At 41.2% G+C, this 24,359-nt stretch overlaps 1 protein-coding gene across 2 annotated transcripts in view; it reads left to right on the top strand.

The window, feature by feature from the left end:
- Positions 1-22,744, top strand: part of myo7aa (myosin VIIAa) — a 33,815-nt gene extending 11,071 nt beyond the window's left edge. For both annotated transcript variants that reach the window (XM_069668265.1, XM_069668264.1), the window contains exons 5-49: positions 32-153; positions 567-709; positions 819-932; positions 1,164-1,232; positions 1,371-1,455; positions 1,581-1,657; positions 1,850-1,969; positions 2,154-2,296; positions 2,525-2,735; positions 3,026-3,161; positions 3,324-3,430; positions 8,452-8,589; positions 9,079-9,237; positions 10,098-10,190; positions 11,259-11,353; positions 11,439-11,523; positions 11,640-11,858; positions 12,002-12,109; positions 12,225-12,434; positions 12,643-12,849; positions 13,010-13,186; positions 13,532-13,621; positions 13,729-13,856; positions 14,045-14,171; positions 14,365-14,484; positions 15,149-15,322; positions 15,494-15,721; positions 16,069-16,236; positions 16,376-16,493; positions 16,629-16,755; positions 16,912-17,081; positions 17,405-17,595; positions 17,970-18,094; positions 18,510-18,667; positions 19,009-19,162; positions 19,413-19,568; positions 19,792-19,897; positions 19,980-20,093; positions 20,536-20,623; positions 21,065-21,171; positions 21,306-21,491; positions 21,651-21,767; positions 22,045-22,128; positions 22,351-22,470; positions 22,652-22,744. In XM_069668265.1, coding sequence (XP_069524366.1) covers positions 32-153; positions 567-709; positions 819-932; positions 1,164-1,232; positions 1,371-1,455; positions 1,581-1,657; positions 1,850-1,969; positions 2,154-2,296; positions 2,525-2,735; positions 3,026-3,161; positions 3,324-3,430; positions 8,452-8,589; positions 9,079-9,237; positions 10,098-10,190; positions 11,259-11,353; positions 11,439-11,523; positions 11,640-11,858; positions 12,002-12,109; positions 12,225-12,434; positions 12,643-12,849; positions 13,010-13,186; positions 13,532-13,621; positions 13,729-13,856; positions 14,045-14,171; positions 14,365-14,484; positions 15,149-15,322; positions 15,494-15,721; positions 16,069-16,236; positions 16,376-16,493; positions 16,629-16,755; positions 16,912-17,081; positions 17,405-17,595; positions 17,970-18,094; positions 18,510-18,667; positions 19,009-19,162; positions 19,413-19,568; positions 19,792-19,897; positions 19,980-20,093; positions 20,536-20,623; positions 21,065-21,171; positions 21,306-21,491; positions 21,651-21,767; positions 22,045-22,128; positions 22,351-22,470; positions 22,652-22,744 — 6,067 coding nt within the window. The remainder of the gene's footprint in view (positions 1-31; positions 154-566; positions 710-818; positions 933-1,163; positions 1,233-1,370; positions 1,456-1,580; positions 1,658-1,849; positions 1,970-2,153; positions 2,297-2,524; positions 2,736-3,025; positions 3,162-3,323; positions 3,431-8,451; positions 8,590-9,078; positions 9,238-10,097; positions 10,191-11,258; positions 11,354-11,438; positions 11,524-11,639; positions 11,859-12,001; positions 12,110-12,224; positions 12,435-12,642; positions 12,850-13,009; positions 13,187-13,531; positions 13,622-13,728; positions 13,857-14,044; positions 14,172-14,364; positions 14,485-15,148; positions 15,323-15,493; positions 15,722-16,068; positions 16,237-16,375; positions 16,494-16,628; positions 16,756-16,911; positions 17,082-17,404; positions 17,596-17,969; positions 18,095-18,509; positions 18,668-19,008; positions 19,163-19,412; positions 19,569-19,791; positions 19,898-19,979; positions 20,094-20,535; positions 20,624-21,064; positions 21,172-21,305; positions 21,492-21,650; positions 21,768-22,044; positions 22,129-22,350; positions 22,471-22,651) is intronic.
- The last annotated feature ends 1,615 nt before the right edge of the window (positions 22,745-24,359 follow it).

Here is a 24,359-nt window from a genome sequence, read left to right as displayed (position 1 = left end):
ACAATGTGTGCCTGTGTGTGTTACTTAATAGTGGTGAATCCGGAGCAGGGAAGACAGAAAGCACCAAACTGATCCTTCAGTTTCTGGCAGCCATCAGCGGCCAACACTCCTGGATAGAACAGCAAGTCCTGGAAGCCAATCCTATACTGGAAGGTAGGAACACACACACATCAGAGGCGTCCTCTTTACTGTGAAGATAACCTTTGAAAAGACTGCGCTCAGGTTGAACTCCAGGACCCGATGATAAAATGTGATCTTAACCAAGTCACCCCGTGTGCTTACAGTACATTGATATGTGCCGACTATGTCTGAGCCGTTGATAACACTGTTACCTGTCTGACCCACTCTGCATGGTAATCAGAGATGCAGGCATCATTTACACTTTAATCCAGCAGTGTGTGAAAATCTCACCTCAAGAAAAACAATACTGCAACGTCACGCCATGGATGGATTACTGAACAGTCCAAACAGGACCCTCGGCACAGTGTACCAATAAAGCTTCATAAACATAAATCAATACACCTGTATGACATCATTATCACTGGTTATTATCGTTTCTCCCGCAGCCTTTGGGAACGCTAAAACAATTCGCAATGACAACTCATCTCGTTTTGGGAAATACATCGACATCCATTTCAACAAGAGAGGAGCCATAGAGGGAGCCAAGATAGAGCAATACCTGCTGGAGAAGTCCAGAGTCTGTAGGCAGGTACAGAACAAACACCTGTCGTCCTGTTTAAACCTCTTCTCAGGGATTCACTGCGGCTCTGACAGAAAACCTTTTAGCAAATGCAACATGTATGTTTGTCTCCCTGCAGGCGTCAGACGAGAGGAACTACCACATCTTCTATTGCATGTTGAAGGGCATGACTGCAGAGGAGAAGAAGAAAGTGGGGCTGAGCAAGGCCACCGACTACACATACCTGACCATAGTGAGTAACCTTTAATCTTCAGCCTCATGTAAGCTGTGTCAGTGGGGACATTATAAACCTGTTAGCTGCTGTGGTAGATTTTGCTGCTCCGTCAGTGTAAAACAACAAACATTAAGGGAAGGTCAACCTTTAAACACGGACTAAACAGAGATGAGGTGATAAGAAGATGAGATACTTCCTTCAGCTATAACAGGAGTTCATTTCCACATCGCTGTCTCTGTCTCTGTGCAGGGTAAGTGTACAGTTTGTGACGGCCGGGACGACATGAAGGAGTACTCCAACATCCGCTCTGCAATGAAGGTACTGATTCAAACCACTCCCTGATTATATCTGAACTCATTAAATAATACTCTTATAAGTTGATCCACTTGATATTTAGACTCCAACACGATACATTTATTCTGAACAACAGGAGTTTCCCTTTTCTGTGTTCTGCAGGTTCTGATGTTCACAGACAAAGAGAACTGGGAGATCACTAAACTGCTGGCTTCCATATTACACATGGGGAACCTCAGATATGAAGGTAAGTTACAGAATATATTCTTCTTCTGGTGTGTTTACCAGATGAGTTTTTCTGTGTCTCTTTTGCATATTCCATTCTATATATAAATAGACTGTACATGCCAATGATGACCTTTGACCCTGCAGCTCGAACATACGACAACTTGGATGCCTGCGAGGTTGTCCGCAGTGCTCACCTCACCACTGCGTCTACACTACTGGAGGTGACACAAACTCACACACACACACACACACACACACACGAACAAACAAACAAACAAACAAACAAAAAAAAACTATGAGCATCAGAGGTTCCTACTTTGGCCAAGAAGAAGAGTTGAGGTTGAAGGAGATGAAACTGTGTGTGTGTGTGTGTGTGTGTGTGTGTGTGTGTGTGTGTGTGTGTGTGTTTTCAGGTGGACAGTAAGGATCTGATGAACTGCCTGACCAGCAGAACTCTGATCACCAGAGGAGAAACCGTCTCCACCCCGCTCAGCATGGAACAAGCTCTGGATGTGCGCGACGCTTTTGTTAAGGTAAAACACGTTATCATTATCAAGTTTGTCTCTTGTCAATATTTTCTACTGAACACTAGTTGGACAGAAGAAACAATTTATAGACACATTTTAGAGATTTAGCAATCAATCAGGAAAAATAAGTGTATGTGTGCATGTGTGTGTGTGCGTGTGTGTGTGTGTGCGTGTGCGTGTGTGTGTGCAGGGAATTTACGGCCGATTGTTTGTGTGGATCGTGGAGAAGATCAACGCAGCCATTTATAAACCTGCATCCTCACAGCCCAAAGCTCTCAGACGCTCCATCGGACTGCTGGACATCTTCGGCTTTGAGAACTTCACTGTCAACAGGTAGCCTAATACACTAACACACACACACACACACAAACACACACACACACACACACACACACACACCCCGACACACTTTTAGTATTTGTCCAACTGGCCTCTTACAGTTTAAATATGTTTAAACATCTCCCTCTTGACTTCCTGACACCTTTTCTTTCTTTAATAGCATCAGCAGTGAGTGAAGTTATTTGTCCTTCTTCTTGTCACCCTCTCTCATCCCTCTTGCAGCTTCGAGCAGCTGTGCATTAACTTTGCCAACGAGAATCTGCAGCAGTTCTTCGTCCGTCACGTCTTCAAGCTGGAGCAGGAGGAGTACAACCTGGAGAACATCAACTGGCAGCACATCGAGTTCACCGACAACCAGGACGCTCTGGACATGATCGCCATCAAACCAATGAACATCATCTCGCTCATCGACGAGGAGAGCAAGTTCCCCAAGGTACACACACCTCACCCCAGTTATTATTCCCTCAAAGGTCAACACTGCCGCACTGATAAGAATAGACGATGTGGAAACAACAGAAAGGTGGAGCCTTCAAAGACCCATCACCTGACTGGCTCTCATTGTGTTGTGTTCTAGGTCTAATAAACCCACTGTACACTACCTGCACAACACAAAACAGCAGACATACAAAGTTACCTGGTAACAACATGGAAGCATTTAGAAGCTAAAAAGAGATTTTCAGGCTAAACAAAAAAACATTTTGTCTGTGTGTTTGTGTCCTGCAGGGCACAGACACCACCATGCTGAACAAGCTGAACTTCCAGCACAAAGTCAACACAAACTACATCCCTCCGAAGAACAACCACGAGACTCAGTTTGGCATCCAACACTTTGCAGGGGTGGTTTTTTACGAAACCAGAGGTCAGTCGCTTCTTACACACAGACAGTGATTACAATGTACCGGTCGTGCCTCTGTTGTGTCTGCAGATTGTTATTTGCTATGTGCACGCTGTAACACAGAGTTTGTGTGTGTGTGTGTGTGTGTGTGTGTTTTATGTGTCTAAATGTGTGACTCTCCTGCAGGCTTTCTGGAGAAGAACAGAGACACTTTATACGGGGACATCATCCAGCTGGTTCACTCATCCAAGAACAAGTTCATCAAACAAATCTTCCAGGCTGACGTCGCTATGGTAATCCAGACACCGCATACATGAACACATCTAAGTAAACACATATACTGACCATGATGGTAGAGCTGTCTGCTGTTTGCAGTCTCCTTTAGAGTTCAGAGTAAAAACTGACTGTATGTTAGGAGTCATGACTTATAGAGAAGAGCGAGGAGGCATCTCGTTCGGTGATGATTCTGGCTTATAGCTGTCTGATCCCTGCCACAAACTGTTTAATACATAACATACATAAAACGAAATGTTAACTTATAACCAAAAGAGATCGAACGTTTTAGTGAGAAAAAGAAACAACAAGTTGAACACACAGTCGGTTGTGGAAGCAGTCACAGAAGACTCCACCTTTTCTTCTTCTGCATGTTTCTCAGTAATGTCCGGCTCAAAGCTAACATTACCATCCTCTTTATCTTCCCTTTGTGTGTTCCTGTGTTTCTCTCTCTCTCTGTCTGTCTCTCTCTCTGTGTGTGTGTGTGTGTGTGTGTGTGTGTGTGTGTGTGCTGCTGCTTGACAGTTTCTGTGTGGTTATGCTGCTGGTAGTTCAGTAGATCTTCCTGCCAGATATCTTCTCAAGGTAAAAATGTGAAATGCTTCCCAGTCCCTCAAACCCTCTCCGTCTCTTCATCCGTTCATCTCTTCTTCTTCTTCTTCACTTCCTTAAACAAGAAGAGAAAATCTCATTTCTAGTCTTGTGTAATCCTAAAGTTAATGTTATGAAGGCATGTGTGTTCAATCTCATCAAACTCTGACTTCAGACGTGTTCTGAAAAGTTGTTTTTTCCTTTGAATCATGTGCCATTCTTCATTCTCATATCAACCATCATACCAGGGTCCGACTTAATTAACAATCTGATCTACTGAAAGCACATAAACACGATGTCCTGATTTTGTACTGGTCTGAGGCTAGTGGGTCCCTTTGGATGAGGTTCACGTACACACCACATCCACAGGAGTGGTTACTGTGGCAGACTACTCAACACTGTACCACCTCTTCAAGCAGACACGTCACACACTGTATATTCTGTATGCCCTTTTCCCCAAAAGAAATGTTCTACAGTTCTTTCTTCTAATGATTTTTCGATAAAGGCCTAATATCTATATTAATATTTATGTGAATATTTAGCTGTGGATCTGAGGCTACAGAATCAGTGACACAAAATAATTTCATAAAAGTTATGCTTCCATATCTCTTTAATGATCTTATTGTTATTTTATTTCATTTTCATTTTGTATACATTTTAATTTGTCTTAACTTATTCTCTCCATTTAGTCCTGCAACATTTAGATCCTGGTTCAACTTTTTAAAGTTGTTTTTAAAAGTATTCTACAAGGAAAGAAGAATAATCTCAATTTCCGTTTATCAACGCTACAGTGTTGATGCTCATTTATTTTGAAAGTATTCACCGGAAGCATCACTCTCGTATCATGTCTACCTTGACTCGTTTGTCTTGCTGTAGTTCCTCACTGTGACCACTGGAGGGCAGCAAACTCTTGTGATTCTGAATAGACTCGTGTCAAGTCTCTAAATAAGCACTTTGTCGATATTAAAACATAGCCTTCTAGTCTAGGCTTAACCTACATTAACATGTTTAATAAAAGTGGATATGAATACTGTTAACGTTTATATTAACATGTCAATAACAATATCATCATCATCAAATCATTATGAGGATAAATATCTGTTTAGTCGAATGAAAAGTCTAAAGCTGGGGTCTCTGCGTATAACTCTTTAATAAATATGACATGATTATTTTATTTGTCTGCATAAAATGTCCCATGTGTGTGTTTAGGTTGTCATTATTATTGTTTTATAATTATGATTAATTCCAATAACATGGGCATTTTACAAACTTTATGGAGTTTACTGCCCTCCAATGGTCAAAGTACGGCATTGCAAGCAAGGTGATTTCGTCAAGTTAGACACAATATCAAAAAGAATATTTCCGGTCAACGCTTACAGAATAAATCCCTGACCTACTGATTCATTTAGTTGCAAATTAAAAGAAATAACTGTTTATTTTTCACTTAGGGGCTAATGGATTCATCATCTTATATTGAAACATTGGTCTGAAACAGTGCATATTTCATAAAGCAAAGCAATACATTTACATATTACCTATGTCAACACTGGATTATAGATGAAGATATTCCAATCCGTATTAATATTAATGTAAGGAAACAAATGGTAACATGAGTTACCATGCGTTTTAGGACAAAAAAAAAGAACCTCAGCAGCCTTCAGAGCAGTTTCTAGTAGCTAGCTAGCTAGCTAGCAGGAAACTAGCTGTTTTCTGACAGAGCGTTGGCAAACAGGTTCATACTTCTGAACTTCATCATGTTTGATTCTCTAAATGGAGAACTTAAATATTCATTAGATTTTCCTTCGGGATTAATTAAATTCTATCTTATTTTACCTCATCTTTATAGCGGTAGAATGGCCCGTCCTGTCTGTCTGCAGCAAAGTTAGCTCAATCAGCTACTGCTACTGTTCACATCGGTCAAACATGAGGACTTTTTCACCATCTTAACTGGTTGATTTTACGACTAGTATCAATAAATATAACGCTACTTTTGAATATTGTGATTTTAGTGTGATTTTATTTGAACACTATTGAACCATGACACTTCCGGTATCCATGTCAAGTAGCACTCCTTTAAATAAACTATCACTGCCTAACACTAAAGGCACGTGTGGTGTCCAATTAAAATAGCTTCTTTATGGCTGATTAGTCACTATTCTTTGGGTTACACAGAATTATTTTTAGTTTACCTGAAGTGTCAACGCTGTTGCATTGTTATGTTAGCTAACTTGATTTATCCCTTGTACTTCCTCGATACCTCCGCTAGAGAGCAGCAAGCACTCATGTAATCGGACATGAAGCATAATCTCGACACCACATACCTCTCAACTCTAAATTGCTAATACAGATGCTTTTTGAAAATTAATGTATAAATAATTGTCTGTCTTTTTGGTCTAGATTGAATCTGTTTGCTTGAAAGCATGCCCGGAAGATTCAATATTGTTTTGTCCAACTTGATATATCAATTTTATGTAGTTCCTCACCGTGTCCACTAGAGGGCAGGAAGCGTAAACGTAATCAGTCAAGAATCTCAACACCAGATACTGCCTCTACTCTTTTTCAAGTAACTCTATATTTATAAATATACTAATAATGGTGGCAGTTATGCCATTTGTTAAAAACAAAAAACAAAAAGACTAATAATGAATTGCAGACCTTTATATTAATGGTGATTATAAGTAACACCCCGATTGTATCACATTTTGCAGTTTCTCATTTTGACCACTAGAGGCAGTAAACATCTTTCAAATAGATTTGACAGTCACACTAGCAGACGAAATTTACAGGTAAAAACTTTTTAAACAAAAGAGAAAGAGGAAGGTGCAGTTATGTTTGCTAACCTTTTTTGATAGACAGAGTGGGAACGGTGAAGTATTAAGAGAAGAGAGACGCCAATAGTTCCGTTCATCTGACGTTTTCTTACTATAATGTTAGTTGGCTTACTGGCAAATTATGCTAAAAATGACTAATCGTTAACTACTAAAGTACTATAACTAGTAATTTTCGAATCTTTGATTTACTCTGATTTATTTTGAAAGTATTGATCGGAAGTTTCAATATTGTTGTCGTGTTACATAATATCTAACTTGACTTATAACTTTGAAGTAGTTCCTTATCGTGACCGCTGGAGGGCAGAAGGGACTAGTGCCATCAGTCATAAATACAGAACCTCAAAGCCGTTTAACTCTGTTTTAAACAACTTCATATTCGTAGGTCTTTTATTAATACTGACGTCAACAATGTTATGATATTATGTAAGTATTACGATTTTTTTTTTTTAGCTCTGCAGTTTCCTACTATGACCACTGGAGGGCAGTAATCAAGTTTCTAAAACGTTTGTGTCAATCGTCAGTTCTTTAAATGTAAAGACAGACACCGGCGAACACTTTCAAAATAAAAGTTCTAAAGTTGTAGGTGAAATATTTTTACTAAGCTCGTTAGAAATGCAGAGCGGGGAAAACGTGAAGTATTAAGGGAGAAACGTCGCTTGACTTTTCTTGACTTTAATGTTTGTTTACTGTCTTGTTAGCTAATTTATTAATTTATATTAATTTATTTAAAAGTTATTCTAGCTGAAGTTGCTGAAGGTCAAGATTAAGGGACAGCATTTAACCTTTAACAGTATTTAGTGTAACACCTTCAACTTTCAGGAGGGATACCTGTCGTGAGATGCCACTAACGTTAGTGTAGGCTAGCTGTTTCGTTTGTCTCTTTAAGCTCGGCTTCACACTTCAAAAAGCTAACATTAGCAACCTGTTAAAACCCAGCATCAGGTTATGTCCTCTCTCTTACTCCGGGTGAGTTACGAAAAATTAACCCAAAATCTTTTCAATGCTGTGAAACTGTTTGTGCTGATATAAGCAGATATGATATGCAGAGGACTTCAGTGGAAAAATATATTATAAAATAATGATTTAGGATGGGGATGCAACCAATAACTTATTTATTTGTTTATCTGCTTACTATTGTCTGCATTAATCGATCAGTCGTTTTGGTCTTAAAATCTCCGAAAAATGTTGTTTATATATATTTAATGATTAAACTTATTACATTTGACCAGAGATGTTCATAGAATTATCTTACATGCTGGAGAAAAGCTTCATTTTTGAGATGCTGGAACCAGCAACTGTTTTTTTCATTTTTTCTTTTATTGGAGGTTCTGGTGATTTTTCTGTCATTCAACTAATCAATGAATTGCTTGTTCAATGCAGCTCCATCCTATGGACATATTGCTGCTCTGTCGATACTTGTTTGGCTTTAAACTCTGAACCTGCAAAGTCAGTGGGACAAAGACTTTTATATTTAGAGACACAGAAAGAGGAAAAAGGTTAGTGTCAGAGCTCAGGAAGAGAAAAAGAGTCCTCATTGTTTCTGACCCTGACACTTTCTTCACTGTGTGTGTGTGTGTGTGTGTGTGTGTGTGTGTGTGTGTGTGTGTGTGTGTGTTCAGGGGGCAGAGACCAGGAAGCGTTCTCCCACTCTCAGCAGTCAGTTTAAGAGATCTCTGGAGCTGCTGATGAGAACTCTGAGCGTCTGTCAGCCTTTCTTTGTTCGCTGCATCAAACCCAACGAGTACAAGAAACCCATGGTGAGTATCTGCACTTTGTATATTGATACAATACGTTACAATTGAATATCATAGGATTTACTTGACAAGTGGAGCAGAGTAGAAACACTTACTCTGCCGCTGCTGGCGAGCAAAAACACTTCTGAGAAAGCTAGCTTAATAGTTGATGATGTTGTTTGGGGAACAAAATAATGTTAAAAAATAAATAAATACATTTTATTTTGACTTAATCGGAAAAATAAACCTGTCATGCTTTTCACTTGATTATTCAGATGATGGTCAATATAGATGAATGCACCACAAACAGTGTTTATTCACCTCTAACTGTAAATATTGTTCTACCAATAGAAACTATAAATTCAATATTAACACTATGTGGAGTTTATTAAGTTTCACTCATTGGTTAAATATTGAAGCTCTTATGACTTTTAATTACATTTTTCACAAGTAGTTTGAGATGATGACCTTTGACCTCACATTGCCTACTTCAGCTCTTGTGTGTGTATGTAGTTGTTTGACAGGGAGCTGTGTGTGCGTCAGCTGAGGTACTCGGGTATGATGGAGACCATTCGGATCCGTCGTGCAGGATATCCAATCCGTTACACCTTTGTGGAGTTTGTTGACCGCTACCGGGTGCTCATGCCCGGAGTCAAACCGGCATACAAACAGGTAGGGTGTAAATGCAGGTGTGTGTGTGTGTGTGTGTGTGTGTAAGGGGTGTTTTGGTGTGAAAAGTTGTTTGAGTAGCTTGAATATGAGAGGATATTTTATCCTGTAAATTGAGTTTCATAAATAATGGTCATGTTATTTTTAACCGGGGATAAAGAAAGTATTTCTGATTCTGACACGCTCAGAGCAGTTACATGTCTGTATGTTTGTGTTCACGTCTGTGTGCTTGTTGTGATACTGTGGTTTTCTTTTGACATCACATGTGACTCTGTGTTTGGTCACCATGCAGTTTTCCCCACAATCCACCAGCAGTCTGTTTTCCTTGGACCTCTTCATGTTATGTTTTCCTCCCTCCCTCTGCAGCACTCGAGGTCCCTAATGTGTCTGTCTGTCTGTCTGTCTGTCCGTCAGTGTCACTTTAAATACATTTAAAGTTTAAATTAGTGGGGTTAGACTGCTAATAAGGTTGTTTTTTTTGGTCAATATCTTGGTGACTAAAAAGATATTTTTTTCAAACTGGGCTCACAAATATTTAATCCCACATATTTTTGTAAATGTATTGACAAAACCCAAAGTGTTGAGTTTATAATCAAACGACAGTTAGAGAAGAAGATTCTCGTGTTTTTACCCAGATAATGAAGTAAGTTAGATTTATTTAATACGTTTATTGACTCACCTGAACACCTGCTTTAAAATGTAACTTGTTTCTGTTCCTAAACATGTTAAACATTGTAGCAAAAAGCCTCACAGAGCTGCTAGGTTGCTAAACATGTAAAAGCTACAACTACACACTGTTTAGGAGACAAAAATACGACTTATTAATCTCTCTCTTTCTGTCTTTTGTGTCTCTCGCCCATCAGGAGGACCTGAGGGGAACCTGTGAGAGAATCGCGGAGGCGGTGCTCGGCAGAGACGATGACTGGCAGATGGGAAAGACAAAGATCTTTCTCAAGGTACATCTGTGATTAAAGCAATGACGAGATGAAGCCATAAGATATTTGTGTCCAAACTGATGGGAGTGTTTTGGGTTAGTTACGGTGGCTGAAGGGAGGACATGATTAACATTTGGGAGGCTCTGCTAGGATTGTTCCCAGTTCACTTATCTGCTGACAGGAAAGACTGTGTTTTTGTTTCCTGCTGTGTGTGTGTGTGTGTGTGTGTGTGTGTGTGTGTGTGTGTGTGTGTGTGTGTGTGTGTGTGTGTGTGTGTGTGTGTGTGTGTGTGTGTTAGAATCCAACGGCGAGAAAATGACGAAATGTGTTTTAGTTCCCATCAAGTGTGTGTATGTTTCTGGGTGTGTGTGTGTTTTTGATATTTGTGCTGCATATGTGTGATCATGTGTGTTTTGGTTTCCCGCCCTGTGTGGACAGTTGTTGTCCAGGGGTCATAGGTCAACTGCTAAGACACATCCGTTGGTTGCCATGTTGACACTTCTTTCTCTGGAGTTTGAATGAAAATATCAGCTGGTGATGGTTCAGGCTCAACAGTTTGACTCCTGCACAGGAGGCACCTTACTAAAATACTGTCTCTACAGCTGGTTCCATTCTGAACGAGCAGTGACCTGTTGGACAGGCAGTGTTTCACAATAAATTTACTTTACATGTTGTATACAGACTATTAAGCTAATTCTTTATTAGACAGTGATTTGTTATTAAAGCTAATATCTGGACTGGCTGGACAGGAAGCTGAACAGGAAGTAGAAAGTGCAGGGGGGTGAATGCAGGGCAGTACCCACACTTCCCTGACAGGACGGATGGACAGATCAGGAGGAAGGAGGAGGAGAAAGAAGAAGTTTATGTTCTTTTAGGGGTCCTGTTAGCAAACTGGAACGCTGCCAGATTAAAGCTTGTGGGGAACATGGGCTGGAGCTGTGACTTTGTGAGAAAGTCAAGATCAGTTTCCATATTCTGGGAATAAAGAGATTCTCATCTTATTAAACGATGCGACTCTCGGGCCTTTAGTGCTGCTGTGTCAGTAGATACTTCGGTCTAACATACAGTGCTAATCTATTATTTCTGTAGGATCACCACGACATGCTGCTGGAGATCGAGAGGGACAAAGCCATCACAGACAAGGTCATCCTTATCCAGAAGGTGGTCAGAGGGTTCAAGGACAGGTAGGTCTTACAGACATAATTCCAGGCTCTGTATCAAGGGAACAAAAACATGTAAGTTATTCATTTTAACGCATCCATCAATCAGATCTAACTTCCTGAGGATGAGGAAGTCGGCTGTTTTGATCCAGAAGACGTGGAGAGGGTATCACTGCAGGAAGAACTATGGAGCTGTGAGGACACGCGCATCGCACAAGAAAGCATAATTAATCCATGATGCAGCTCAGTTCAATTAATTCATTATTATCAGCAAAGGTTGAAAACAAATCTCACTTCTTCCTGCTTTTAGATGCGAGCGGGCTTCTCTCGGCTTCAGGCCCTGGTTCGTTCCAGGAAGTTGTGTGCGTCATATCATGTGGCCCGTCAGCGAATCACAGGCTTCCAGGGCCGCTGTCGAGGCTTCCTGGTACGCCGGGCGTTCAGACACCGGCTGTGGGCGGTCATCACCATCCAGGCCTTCACCAGAGGAATGATTGCTCGCAGGCTGTACAAGAGGCTGAAGGGAGAGGTGCATGCACACACATCAGACACACACACAGTAGAGCCCAAGCACTACTGTGTCCTCTCAACACTATCTCTGCTGTTGCTGTAGCCTTTGCTGTTATATTAACTTGTTGCTTTTACCTTGGACTCCTTTCCCTCCCTCTTCAGTACCGCAGACGGCTGGAGGCAGAGAAGATGCGTCTGGCTGAAGAGACTAAACTGAGGAATCAGATGTCTGCGAAGAGAGCGAAGGCCGAGGCTGAGCGCAAACACCAGGTGGGATTTACATGTGACGTTATCTTTTCAGAGGGTTTAAACCTGGTTTGTTTACTGAAATGATCATAATTCTTATAGCACTATTGTTTCTAAACAACTTGATATGATTTCCTAGGAACGTCTGGCCCAGCTGGCTAAAGAAGACGCTGAGCGGGAGAAGAAAGAGAAGGAGGAAGCTCGCAAGAAGAAAGAGATGGTGGAGCAGATGGAAAAGGCCCGTCTGGAGCCTGTCAACGACTCCGACATGGTGGACAAGATGTTCGGCTTCCTGGGGACGACAGCCTCTCTCCCGGGCCAGGAGGGACAAGCCCCCGCTGGCTTTGAGGTGAGCCCACAAAAGGTTTTGCCTTCACTGTATGCAATCAAAAAAACTATTGTATCTTGGATGTTAGAGCCACAAAATACAATAAATCCACAAATTGTAAAGTCAGCTTAATCGTTCACATACTATTGTGAAGGCAAATAAAACCTACATTAAGTCAGTCTGGAAGTTTTCACTGGACAGTAGTAACTGAATCCTGCGACCTCTGCAGGACCTGGAGCGGACCCACCATGAGCTGGAGGAGGATGACCTGGATGAGGCTCTTCCTCTGCCTGAGGACGATGATGAGGAAGATTTATCAGAGTACAAGTTTGCCAAGTACGCCGCCACCTACTTTCAGGGCACCACCACGCACACCTACGTACGAAGGCCTCTAAAACAGCCTCTGCTGTTCCATGACGATGAGGGAGACCAGCTGGTAGGTCCCCTTTGACCTCTGACCCCACAACATTTTAACCAGGATTAGACATCTGTTGCTGTTGCTTTGTCATTAGCTTAGCTGCTTTTTGCACTTGTTTCTATACGTTAAACTTCTCATGAACTTGATAAATAGATGTTCCTTCCCTGTCCCGGCACAGGCTGCTCTGGCGGTGTGGATCACAGTGCTGCGGTTCATGGGCGATCTGCCGGAGCCGAAATACCACACGGCCATCAGTGATGGAAGTGAGAAGATCCCTGTCATGACCAAAATCTATGAGACTCTGGGAAAGAAGACGTATAAGAGAGAGCTGCAGGCGCTGCAGGGAGAAGGGGAGGTAAGGAGGAGCGGTGGAGGATAAAATGATTACAATGAGCTCCTCTGGTAATGTGCTACAGTCAGTTCCTCTGCCATGTGCCCTTCTTTAAGGACACTGGTCTCTTTAGATTGTTGTTGTCGTTGTTTATCTATCTATCTTCAAATAGTTATTTAAATTTGAAATGTGTGATGTTCTGTAGCACACTTCTCAGATCATCCTGTGGATTTTGTGGGACATAAGGAGTTTTACCTGTACCTCTGCTGGGTGCTGGGCATCAGAGTCACAGTTGTTATGTATTGTGTGTGCTGTTAGCAAGAGCTCTGATTAGCCTATGAGTTGTTTCCTGTCGTGTTCTGCCTCCAGATGCCTCACACCGACAGCGTCAAGAAGAACAGCGTCCGACACAAACTGGTGTCCCTCACCCTGAAGAAAAAATCCAAGATCACAGAGGAGGTGAGACACAGACTGCAATAAAGACGGTTATAAAACTGCTCACCTCTCTGATCACATCCAGGTGGTGACTTGCAGAAGAGGATAAGTTAAAGTGTGATATATTTCAGGTCACCAAGCGCCTTAATGATGGTGAGTACAGTCTCCATGGCAACAGCATGCTGGAGGACCGGCCAACATCCAACCTGGAGAAACTTCACTTCATCATCGGCAACGGGATCCTGAGACCAGCACTGAGGTACACACACACACACACACACACACACACACACACACACACAAGCAGGGTCATGATGGTACAGGTCTCCAGTAATACTGATGCTCCAAGATAAAGATGTAAAGATAAAAATATATATATCATAGATATCCTGGTGTTTGGGTCTGTGTGTGTGTGTTTGTGTGTGTGTGTGTGTGTGTGTGTGTTAGGGATGAGATCTACTGTCAGATCTGTAAGCAGCTGAGTCAGAACCCGTCTAAGAGTTCTCACGCTCGCGGCTGGATCCTCATCTCTCTGTGTGTCGGCTGCTTCGCCCCCTCGGACAAGTTTGTCAAGGTCAGGATTTTTATTTACTATAATTCTTTTCGATTTTAATCCACATAGGGAAAGAAATCGACAGGATGAATTCTTTGTGTCCTCAACAATGCATCAGTTACCTCTCGCTTGTGGAAAATATTGTTCTCTGATGATGCCTTCTTGATGCTACCTCAGGAATTAACACCTTCATGGTTTCATTTTTTCCCTCAAGTACCTGAGGAACTTCATCAGCAGCGGGCCGCCGGGTTACGCTCCGTACTGTGAGGAGAGACTGAGACGAACATTCGTCAACGGGACGAGAACTCAGCCTCCGTCCTGGCTGGAGCTGCAGGTACAAGCAAACAACGAGTTGACTTAAGTTAGATAAGAACGGAAGGTTGTCAGTTTTATAAATGTTCTTTGTGTTTTAAACTTTTACATTTTCAGTCTATTGATTGACATTTTTAATATTTAACCCTGAGAGCTTCAATGTTATAAATCATCATTATCCTCATGTTTATCGTTGTGAGCATCTGCTTAAGGCACAGATCCAGAGTAGAACTTTCCAATCAGATACACATACAAAAAAAATTACATTTACAAGAATAAACAGAATATCATCCAGCTATTTCGGAATTTCAGGGAAGTGAGAGACTTTGAGAGAGATTTTTTATCCGTCTTGGAAAACCAAACAGAATTGATTAACTGGGTCTGCCAATAAATCAGAACAAAGTCTTGTTTATATATCACATATTTCATAAAGAATATGCAGTATTACAAACTTTAAAAAGAGAAAATTACAGATGAAAAGACGGATCCAAGAAGCGGATGTACAAAAACGCAGCAGAGGATTTTTCTGATAAGACACAAATAAAACTATGTGAGCTGAACGCAGTGATCTCTAAATGACAGACTGTCTAGAGGTCATTGATGAAGTCGAGAGCGAGGCTGGTAAGTGAACAGTTTCTTCAGTCAGAGCCTTCTCGCCTGACGTTATCCATGTATTCAATCTCTAGGCCACCAAGTCGAAGAAACCCATCATGCTGCCGGTGACGTTCATGGACGGCACGACCAAAACACTGCTGACCGACTCCGCCACCACAGCCAAGGAGCTCTGCAGCGCCCTGTCCGACAAAGTCAACCTACGGGACCGCTTTGGGTTCTCGCTCTACATCGCACTGTTCGACAAGGTGGGCATACTCGTACATACACCCATACACATTTGTAGCAAAAACATATTTCTACCACACCCAGGTGAGGGCAATCATTGACATAAAATCACTAAAAACCTTATAGCCCCAATCCAATAAAAAACATGCGCAGTATTTGTAGTCGCAGTAAATGTATATTCTCCCCTGCAGGTGTCCTCTTTAGGCAGCGGGAATGATCATGTGATGGACGCTGTGTCACAGTGCGAGCAATACGCAAAGGAGCAGGGAGCCCAGGAGAGGAACGCCCCCTGGAGGCTGTTCTTCAGGAAAGAGATCTTCACACCTTGGCACTCCCCCGCCGAAGATCAGGTCGCCACTAACCTCATCTACCAACAGACCGTCAGGGGCGTCAAGTTCGGAGAGTACCGCTGTGACAGGGTGCGTCTTTCTTTGTTCTCTTCATTCATTTCAGTTCAAAGTTTGTCATTTGGGGGAATAAGATCATTTAGTCATGTTGGGAACGAAAACATATTCACTTTCTGGCTAAGAGTAAGACGAGGAGATTATTAAATTATATCTATAATTGTTGTCAGAATCTAAGCTAGGGAGTAGAATCCAGAAAACTGCGTCTCTTAGTTACCTTTTATAATAAAATACTTTTTTTCATAAATTATCACTTTTCAACCTCATCTGCATTTTCCTTGAATCCACATTTGTTTGATCTTGCGCCCTTATTGTAAGAAGTCTAAATAAACGCACCAGCTTCTGTCTCTCTGTGTCCCCAGGACGACCTGGCAGAGCTGGCCTCTCAGCAGTATTATGTTGATTACGGTTCAGAAATCCTTCTGGAGCGCCTGCTGAGCCTCATCCCCTCCTACATCCCCGACAGAGAAATTAGCACCTCCAGGACGGTGGAGAAATGGGCTCATTTCATCATGGCTGCACACAAAAAGGTGTCAGTGGAACAGTCCTGAGCAAGGACTTTAGTTTTTAGCCATGCCTGATGGGATAGTAAACCATAAGTACCTCCTAAGTGGCCTCTGCTCTTCTTTCTCTTCACACATAATTAAATAACTGTCTCGTTCTGCTCAGGGCATCTACACCCAGAAGAGGTTTGACTCTCAGAAGGTGAAGGAGGAAGTGGTGGATTTTGCTCGCCACAAGTGGCCTCTGCTCTTCTCTCGTTTCTATGAGGCCTTCAAGTTCTCAGGTGAGCTTCTGCGACGTGATCAGAAGCACAGAGGATTTATCGTCTAAGATACTGAATTACTGAACACATTCTTATACATTTGACCCGCTTTGTCCTGCGACACTGAATACATCTGGTGTGAAAACTTCCTCTCAGGTCCAAGTCTGCCTAAAAACGACCTGATCGTCGCTGTCAACTGGACCGGGGTTTATTTTGTGGACGAGCAGGAGCAGGTCCTCTTGGAGCTCTCCTTCCCAGAAATCACTGCAGTTTCCAGCAGCAGGTGAGGCAGGCCAGGACCCTGTCTTCTCAAACTTCCTGCTGTCTCTCTATACATTAGAGAGTCCTGAGAGTATCATGAAATTCGTAAGATGTATGATTCTGGAGGACAGTGACAATCACCATATTTTTGTTTAAGTCAGAGCAATTTTTCTTTCAGGGGAGGAAAGTTAGAGAGTCAGAGTTTTACTTTGGCCACCATCAAAGGAGACGAGTACACCTTTACCTCCAACAACGCAGAAGACATCCGCGACCTGGTGGTGACCTTCCTTGAAGGTCTGAGGAACAGGTCCAAGTTCGTAGTCGCACTACAGGACAACCCAAACCCTGGTAAGGCGTAAACGACGCTGGCATTTATAATTTTTACTTTGTATTGATTTTGTGATGTTTTAAATTAATCAAAATCCTCAGAAATAATAGAAACAAATTCTTCTTCTGTTTAAAAAAGGAATAAACCTCCTAGTATTTTGGGGGTTTTACAAGTTTACATTAAAAGAGTTTACTTGAAACAAGGTGTAAAAACTGAAATCTCAATGTCATGTAATGTACTCAAACACATTACATACTTCTCAGTTCACACACTGAGCAGAAGACAGACATTGAAAACAAAATGCCAGTTACTCGTCTCACCTCGGTAAAAACTTTTTCCACAGCCGGTGAAGAGTCAACATTCCTGAGTTTCCGGAAGGGAGACCTGATCTTGTTGGACCAGGACACCGGCGAGCAGGTCCTCAACTCTGGGTGGGCTCATGGCGTCAATGAACGAACCAATCAGAAAGGAGATTTCCCAGCTGACTGCGTCTATGTCCTGCCCTCCATGACCCGACCTCAGCAAGAAATAGTGGTGAGAGTTACAGAAAAAGAAGAAAACACATTTAGAGTGTTCATTAAAACAAACTTCTGATTCTCAAAGAAAAACCCGCTGAACTTTGATGTCAGATGGAGACACTTCTTTACAGCACTGACTTCCTGCTTTAATGGAGATAGATCAGTAAATAAGTAAAACATTTTCAGAACCTTCATTAAAAACATCTAATTATCTGACTAATAGTCATATTTTTGTTTTTGCATCCTTGAAAAACTTTTTTTCTGTAACATCTCGTTTTTGCTTTTGTTTGAAGAGATCCAATTTAAGTCCCTGTCAACAGAAGCATTTGTCAAATGAATGAAAGGTTATGTAATCTGATGTAATTTATTTGATGTACTATAACCAATCAGGCGCTGGTAACCATGACACCAGACCAGCGTCAGGAGTCAGTTCGTGTTTCGCAGCTCGTCATGCCAGAGACCGATGGCAGAATGAAACCCTACACACTGGAGGAGTTCTCCTACGATTACTTCAGGTACACACACACACACACACACACACACACTAACAAGTGAACATGAATAGAAAAAAAAAACACGTGTGCACCGACTTATAAACTAACATTACAGGTACAGTCACACTTACATAAACGAGCAGAGTAATGAGGCACTTCAGTTTCTAACTGTTTTAGATTGTTTTGTTAATCCTCCTCAAGTCTTTTCAGTTATGGAGCTGCTCAGGGATTTTCTTCTTTCAACTGAAAGTAAAATAATTCAAATATAACATCAGTTGACCCACAAACTTATAAACCTCAGCAGAATTGTATAATTTGCATGCCTGATTGTTTCAGTTCAGTACTCTTCCCTCAGTCTAATTTTTGTTTTGACATCACAATTTTTCTACATGCAGACATATATAAATGTGTCACAAATGTTACCTGCTCCTTCCAGACCTCCTCCCAAACACACCCTGAGCAGGGTGATGGTCACTAAGAATCGTGGGAAGGACAAGATGTGGAGCTGCACCAGAGAGCCGCTCAAACAGCCACTGCTGAAGAAGGTCGTCAACCACGAGGAGCTGGCTCAGGACGCCTGCATGTCCTTCATAGATATCCTTTAAACAGATGATGATATGTTTAATACCACAGAAAGAGACTGCAGCATTTATCATTTCTGACAGTGAATTATTTTACATGATCGTATATTATTCATTATTTATATGTATGTATTGTTGCTCTGCCAAAAAAGTTCTCAAAGTTACAATTAATCTTCTTACTTTGATTTTGAATGATGATTTCAAATAGTTTATAAAACTCATCAGGATGCAGGAAGAAAGTATCCAAAATGAATAATTCTTTCTATTTTGGATCCTCAAGTTGATTAAAAATTAATCATTGTCCTATTGTAATAATGCTAATCAGGCGGTTTTCTTCCTTGACTTCTGTCCCACCTATGATGAAGTACATGGGCGACTACCCGTCCAAACGAACACGCTCAGTCAACGAGTTGACGGACCAGATCTTTGAAGGAGCTCTGAAGGCCGAACCTCTGAAAGACGAGATCTACTGTCAGATCATCAAACAGCTCACTGACAACCATGTCAAGTGTGTAAACTCAGTCTAATCAGTGCACATATTATAAATATGAGCAATAATATTCAGTTATTTTTTTCATTTAGAGCTGTATGTATTAAGAGACACCAACTTTTACTGAGGTTATATGTAACACAAACCAAACACAAATATTATTGTTGAGTCTGACAAAGCATAAATGAATGGTGCAACTTTTAACTCATTGCAGATGATTCCAGCAGATAATGATAGGTTGAGGCTGAGCATGTTTGTGCTGCTGCAGGTACAGTGAGGAGAAAGGTTGGGAGCTGCTGTGGTTGTGTACTGGGCTGTATCCTCCCAGTAACGTTCTGCTGCCACATATCCAGCGCTTTCTCCAGTCCAAGAAGCACCACCCGCTGTCTGGAGACTGCATGCAGAGGCTGCACAAAGCTCTACGGTAAAACTCCACACTTTAAAACTGATAACTGCTGAATGTTGTTTATAATGTCAGGTTACTGAGAGTTCACATATACCATCGCTGTCTAGTTAATTGACATTAATAAAAACAAAGGTGTTATAACTGAATATAAACCCACATTAAATATCACAAAATGATTGTCTCAACACACCTGGAGTGTCCTTTTATTTTGCTGCTTTTTTCATGGTTGTTATGGTAATAGCAATGGATCCAGGAAGTATCCCCCTCATTTGGTGGAAGTGGAGGCCATCCAACACAAGACAACCCAGATCTTCCACAAAGTGTACTTCCCTGACGATACCGACGAGGTATGACACACGTACTCTTTATAAAAAGGTTTATAAATTTCTATACGCGAACAAGTGGTGAGATTGTGTCTGAAACCTGCAGGCATTTGAGGTGGAGTCCAGCACCAAAGCGAAAGATTTCTGCCAGAACATCTCTACCAGACTGTTGCTCAAATCTCCTGAGGGCTTCAGCCTCTTCGTCAAAATCTCAGACAAGGTCAGAGGTCAAGGAGTGTTTAAAGTATAAAAACCATGCTCAAAGTATGAGGAGAACATCTTTCAATCCACTCACCAGACTATGTTTAACATTTTCTCTCCTGTCCTTACCTGTTTTTATGCCTTCATTTTATCATTTCACTGTTGTATGTTCTTTGACCTCCTTTAAGGGCATTCTTGACCTAGTTTAGCTTTATTCAGAAGTCCAATATGAATGTTGTTGTGATTTTGGATAGCTTTAATATTTTAACAAGTCTCTGGTTTTGATCATGCAGCCTTTGATTTTCCTGATGAATAAGTTTCCCCCCAAGAATTTGTTTAGGACAAAGTACATGAAGTATGCAATTTTACAAAATCTTAAAAGAGGACTTTGCGTTTCATAAACTATAACTACTTTATTGATTAGGTTGCATCACGCTGATATGTCTGTGTTTGATCTGCAGGTGATCAGTGTGCCAGAGGGAGATTTCTTTTTTGACTTTGTCAGACATTTGACAGACTGGATCAAGAAATCTCGACCAGCTAAAGACGGTTGGTAGCTGCATCTTCATCACATCTGCATCTGAATTTTTAAATCTCTTTTCTTGTTTTAAAACAGTTTGTTCTAATATTGATGGAAGCCTATTTCACATGTTTCTAACATTGGCTTAACCCCTAACACTCACAACACAGGCAGAATATAACACCATATAATGTAAAAGCAATGATTTGTCTAGTGTATGATCTTTCCTCGTAAATGTGGGCCATGAAACAAAGTGGAGAGATCCTGTAACCAGGCCATGTGTTTGTTGCAGTTGCTGTTCATTCTGATTTGCTCATCATGCAGGAACTAAATAAACAGTTGAAATAGCTCAAACACAAACTGCAGGATTTCTGAGCATCATGACGTCGATAATGGAGGCTGGACAAGCCTGTCATTCTAGTTTTAAAGTTGATCACTCACATAAATCACTCTCTTGTCTCACCTTGCAGGAATCGTTCCCTCTCTGACCTACCAGGTGTTCTTCATGAAGAAGTTGTGGACTAACACAGTTCCAGGGAAGGACTCCTTCGCTGACTCCATCTTTCACTACTACCAGGTCAGTCCTATGGGATTGATACGAAGTAACAGGAGAAAATAGACTTACTCTCATACACTTCAGTTACTCTTTGTTTCACTTTGCAAAGACTCTTAAATTTAACACACTTATTTCCCCTCATTGTCTTATTCTAGGAGCTCCCTAAATACCTGCGGGGCTACCATAAGTGTTCACGAGAAGAGGTTTTCCAACTTGCAGCGCTCATCTACCGCGTCAAGTTTGAGGATGACAAATCCCACTTTCCCACAATTCCCAAGATGCTCCGGGAGCTTGTTCCTCAGGACCTCATTCGTCAGATGTCACCAGATGACTGGAAAAGGGTAAATCCAGAAAAGTCTCATATAGATTTTTTCTGCTTCAATGATCAATCTGTTCTGAAGCCAGTCGCTGAATTTATAGACATTCTGAATCATAATTTCGCAGTAAGTTATTAAGGGTTTAGTCGAGTTTATAATTAATCAAGGTGTGTGTGATTACAGTCTGTGGTGGCATACTTCAACAAGCAGGCAGGTAAATCAAGGGAAGAGGCCAAACTGATTTTCCTGAAGATCATCTACAAATGGTCGACATTTGGCTCCGCCTTCTTTGAAGTCAAGGTAAACACACCTGAGCCTTTCACTGAAGTTTGCCTTCTGTGCTTCCTATCAGAAAGCTCGTTCTCTTTCACTCTGCTGATCCCGTGTTTAACCTAAAGTAAACGTTGACATATTTTTTTTAGCCCAAACCTCAACAAGTAGTTCTGGTGTCTAAACAGTCTTTTTATTCAACATGAAATTTGTAAAATACTGCTGTACATGTGAAATGATAAGGTACGATAGATGATCAATGGATATTTAGATGTTATAAAACCATAAATCTCACTTTTGTCTTTAGCAAACAACAGAGCCCAACTTCCCAGAGATCCTGCTAATCGCCATCAACAAGCATGGAGTCAGCCTCATCGACCCGAAGACAAAGGTATGTGATTTTTACTATCATTATCACTCGCCTCCCCGTCTGTCTGAGGTTATTAAGGGTTCATTTAAATCTGTTGATGATCATGTACATGGTAAACACATTAACCTGCAGGATGGTTACATTAACCGTTCCTGTTGCTGATTCACTCACTGATTACTTCAGTCAGTAAGTCAGAGGACCTGCTGGTAATCACAGCTCACCCCTCTCTGCGTGTTTGTGCAGGACATTCTGACCACGCACCCCTTCACCAAGATCTCCAACTGGAGCAGTGGCAATACCTACTTCCACATCACCATCGGTAACCTGGTCAGAGGAAGCAAACTGCTGTGTGAGACCTCGCTGGTGGGTGGCAGCAACACAAACACACACAAACACAAAAACTGTATTAATGTGATTCTCTAATTAAAGTCTTCAGTCTTTCATCCCAAAAATGAGTACAAATCTAAAACAGATTCATGTTGCTGACATAAATTACACAAAAATCATCAAAAAAACAAGCTAAAAGTGTGTGTGACACCTGCAGGGCTACAAGATGGACGACCTGCTTACCTCTTACATCAGTCAGATGCTGACCACAATGAACAAGCAGCGCTCAGGGCGGGGCAACAGCAAGTGAACTTCTTACTGGCAGGAGGCCGTGGAGCTCATGCGGCTCTTGCGCCCTATTGGCCAGCCCTGCAGCTGGGGGCGGACATTTGCCCACCAGCTGTGGAGGATGAGCCGCACTCCTTCTGCTAGCTCAGAGGGGTCTAAGCTCACCGGGGAGAGTTCGGTTGCTTGCAGCGACGACCCTGGTGAAGGCCCCAGCAACAGTTATCACTACAACTACTGCTACGATGAGGACGAGCTGTCTAGTGAGGATGACTACCTCTAAAACCTCTGAACTCTCCGTCCAACAGGTTCAGGATTTAACAGTCAGACTTGCTTGCACAGAAATACAGTGTTCAGTGAGTCAAACTGAGGTCAGCAGACGTTCGCTGCCTGAAGTTTGAACTCTTTAAGAGATTGCCTACCTAAAAGTGTAATGTTCGCGTCACATCAGTAACTTGTCAGCTGCTGTCGTGTGACTTACTAACTATAAAATACAAGTAAGACTGATGGACACTGTGCTACAGTAGCTTGGAAGCCCACTGGCTCATAATGGGCAGGTTGACTAGTTACTTAATCACCCATTTTACTCGCTTACCTGTAAAGAGGAATTAAGAATGCAAAAAAAGACCTAAATACATGCACTTAAAAATAAACGTGGGCCTTATTATACCTATGTGTTTTCTGTCTTTCACAAGTATAATTGTGGAATAAATATTCAATTTAATTCTTTGTGTTATACAAATGTCTTAAAAAATATTCATGTAATGTGCTTAAGACTGTATGAACCCTGTTTAACCTCTAAGAGTTCGTATGCACGTAACATTAAGTTAGTATCAGCTCTGAGCACAGCTTAGATGTTAAGGTGACAACATAACCTTTCCTGTTTTCTGTGTTTTTGCTGACACTAAAGACATTTAGTTTTGTCTCTTGCCTAGTGCATCTTAAAGTCAAAAAGTTTCGTTCATATTCTTTTTTTAGCGATTTAGCTGTAATGTCCTTGTTTTATTATGGTTTTAAGTGTTCATCTTTTCAATTTGAAATATATCACCAAGATTCCTTCTTGTTTGGGCTTATAAAAACAAATATTTCTCTGGCCTTGGAACCAAACAGTGTAACTGAAGTGACGTGAAACCTGAGCTCATTTATTTATATGTTACACAGACCTGTAGGATGTTTTGGGTCCCCCCTGATGGGTCTACTATTTATAGCCCGTACTGTTTTTAAAGTGTTTGTGTTTTTATTTTTAATACTTAACTCAAGTTTACACCTCTTTGTTTAATGATGTCAAATATTATCAGCTATTTGTCTTCAGATTCATTTCATGCCTTAATTTCTCAATTTCTGTTGAGTCTGCATGTCTGAGCATTAATGTAAAGTGCATCTGGTGGTTTTTATGGGGCTCTGGTGACATTCTGTGTTTGACAAAATAAACTTAACTCACAGGCAACTAACCAGCTTTTTGGGGACTTTTACTTGTATTCCAATCCATTCATTATGCCATAACTATATTAACAAACGAAGTGTTGAACTTTGAAAAGTTAAAGAGAATATCTTAAAGTTTAGTAGTCAGGCTCTCAAAGGCCAAACACTTGTTTGTTAAAATCGAGAATCAGAATCAAAATGTAACCTACAAAGATTTA

This window comes from Semicossyphus pulcher, unplaced genomic scaffold (genome assembly GCF_022749685.1).
Source record: "Semicossyphus pulcher isolate SPU_LCO1_2020_fin unplaced genomic scaffold, fSemPul1.0.p SCAF_19, whole genome shotgun sequence".
Classification (NCBI taxonomy): Eukaryota; Metazoa; Chordata; class Actinopteri; order Labriformes; family Labridae; genus Semicossyphus; species Semicossyphus pulcher.
Note: the sequence above shows the minus strand (reverse complement) of the source record. Positions and strands in the feature narration are given on the sequence as shown.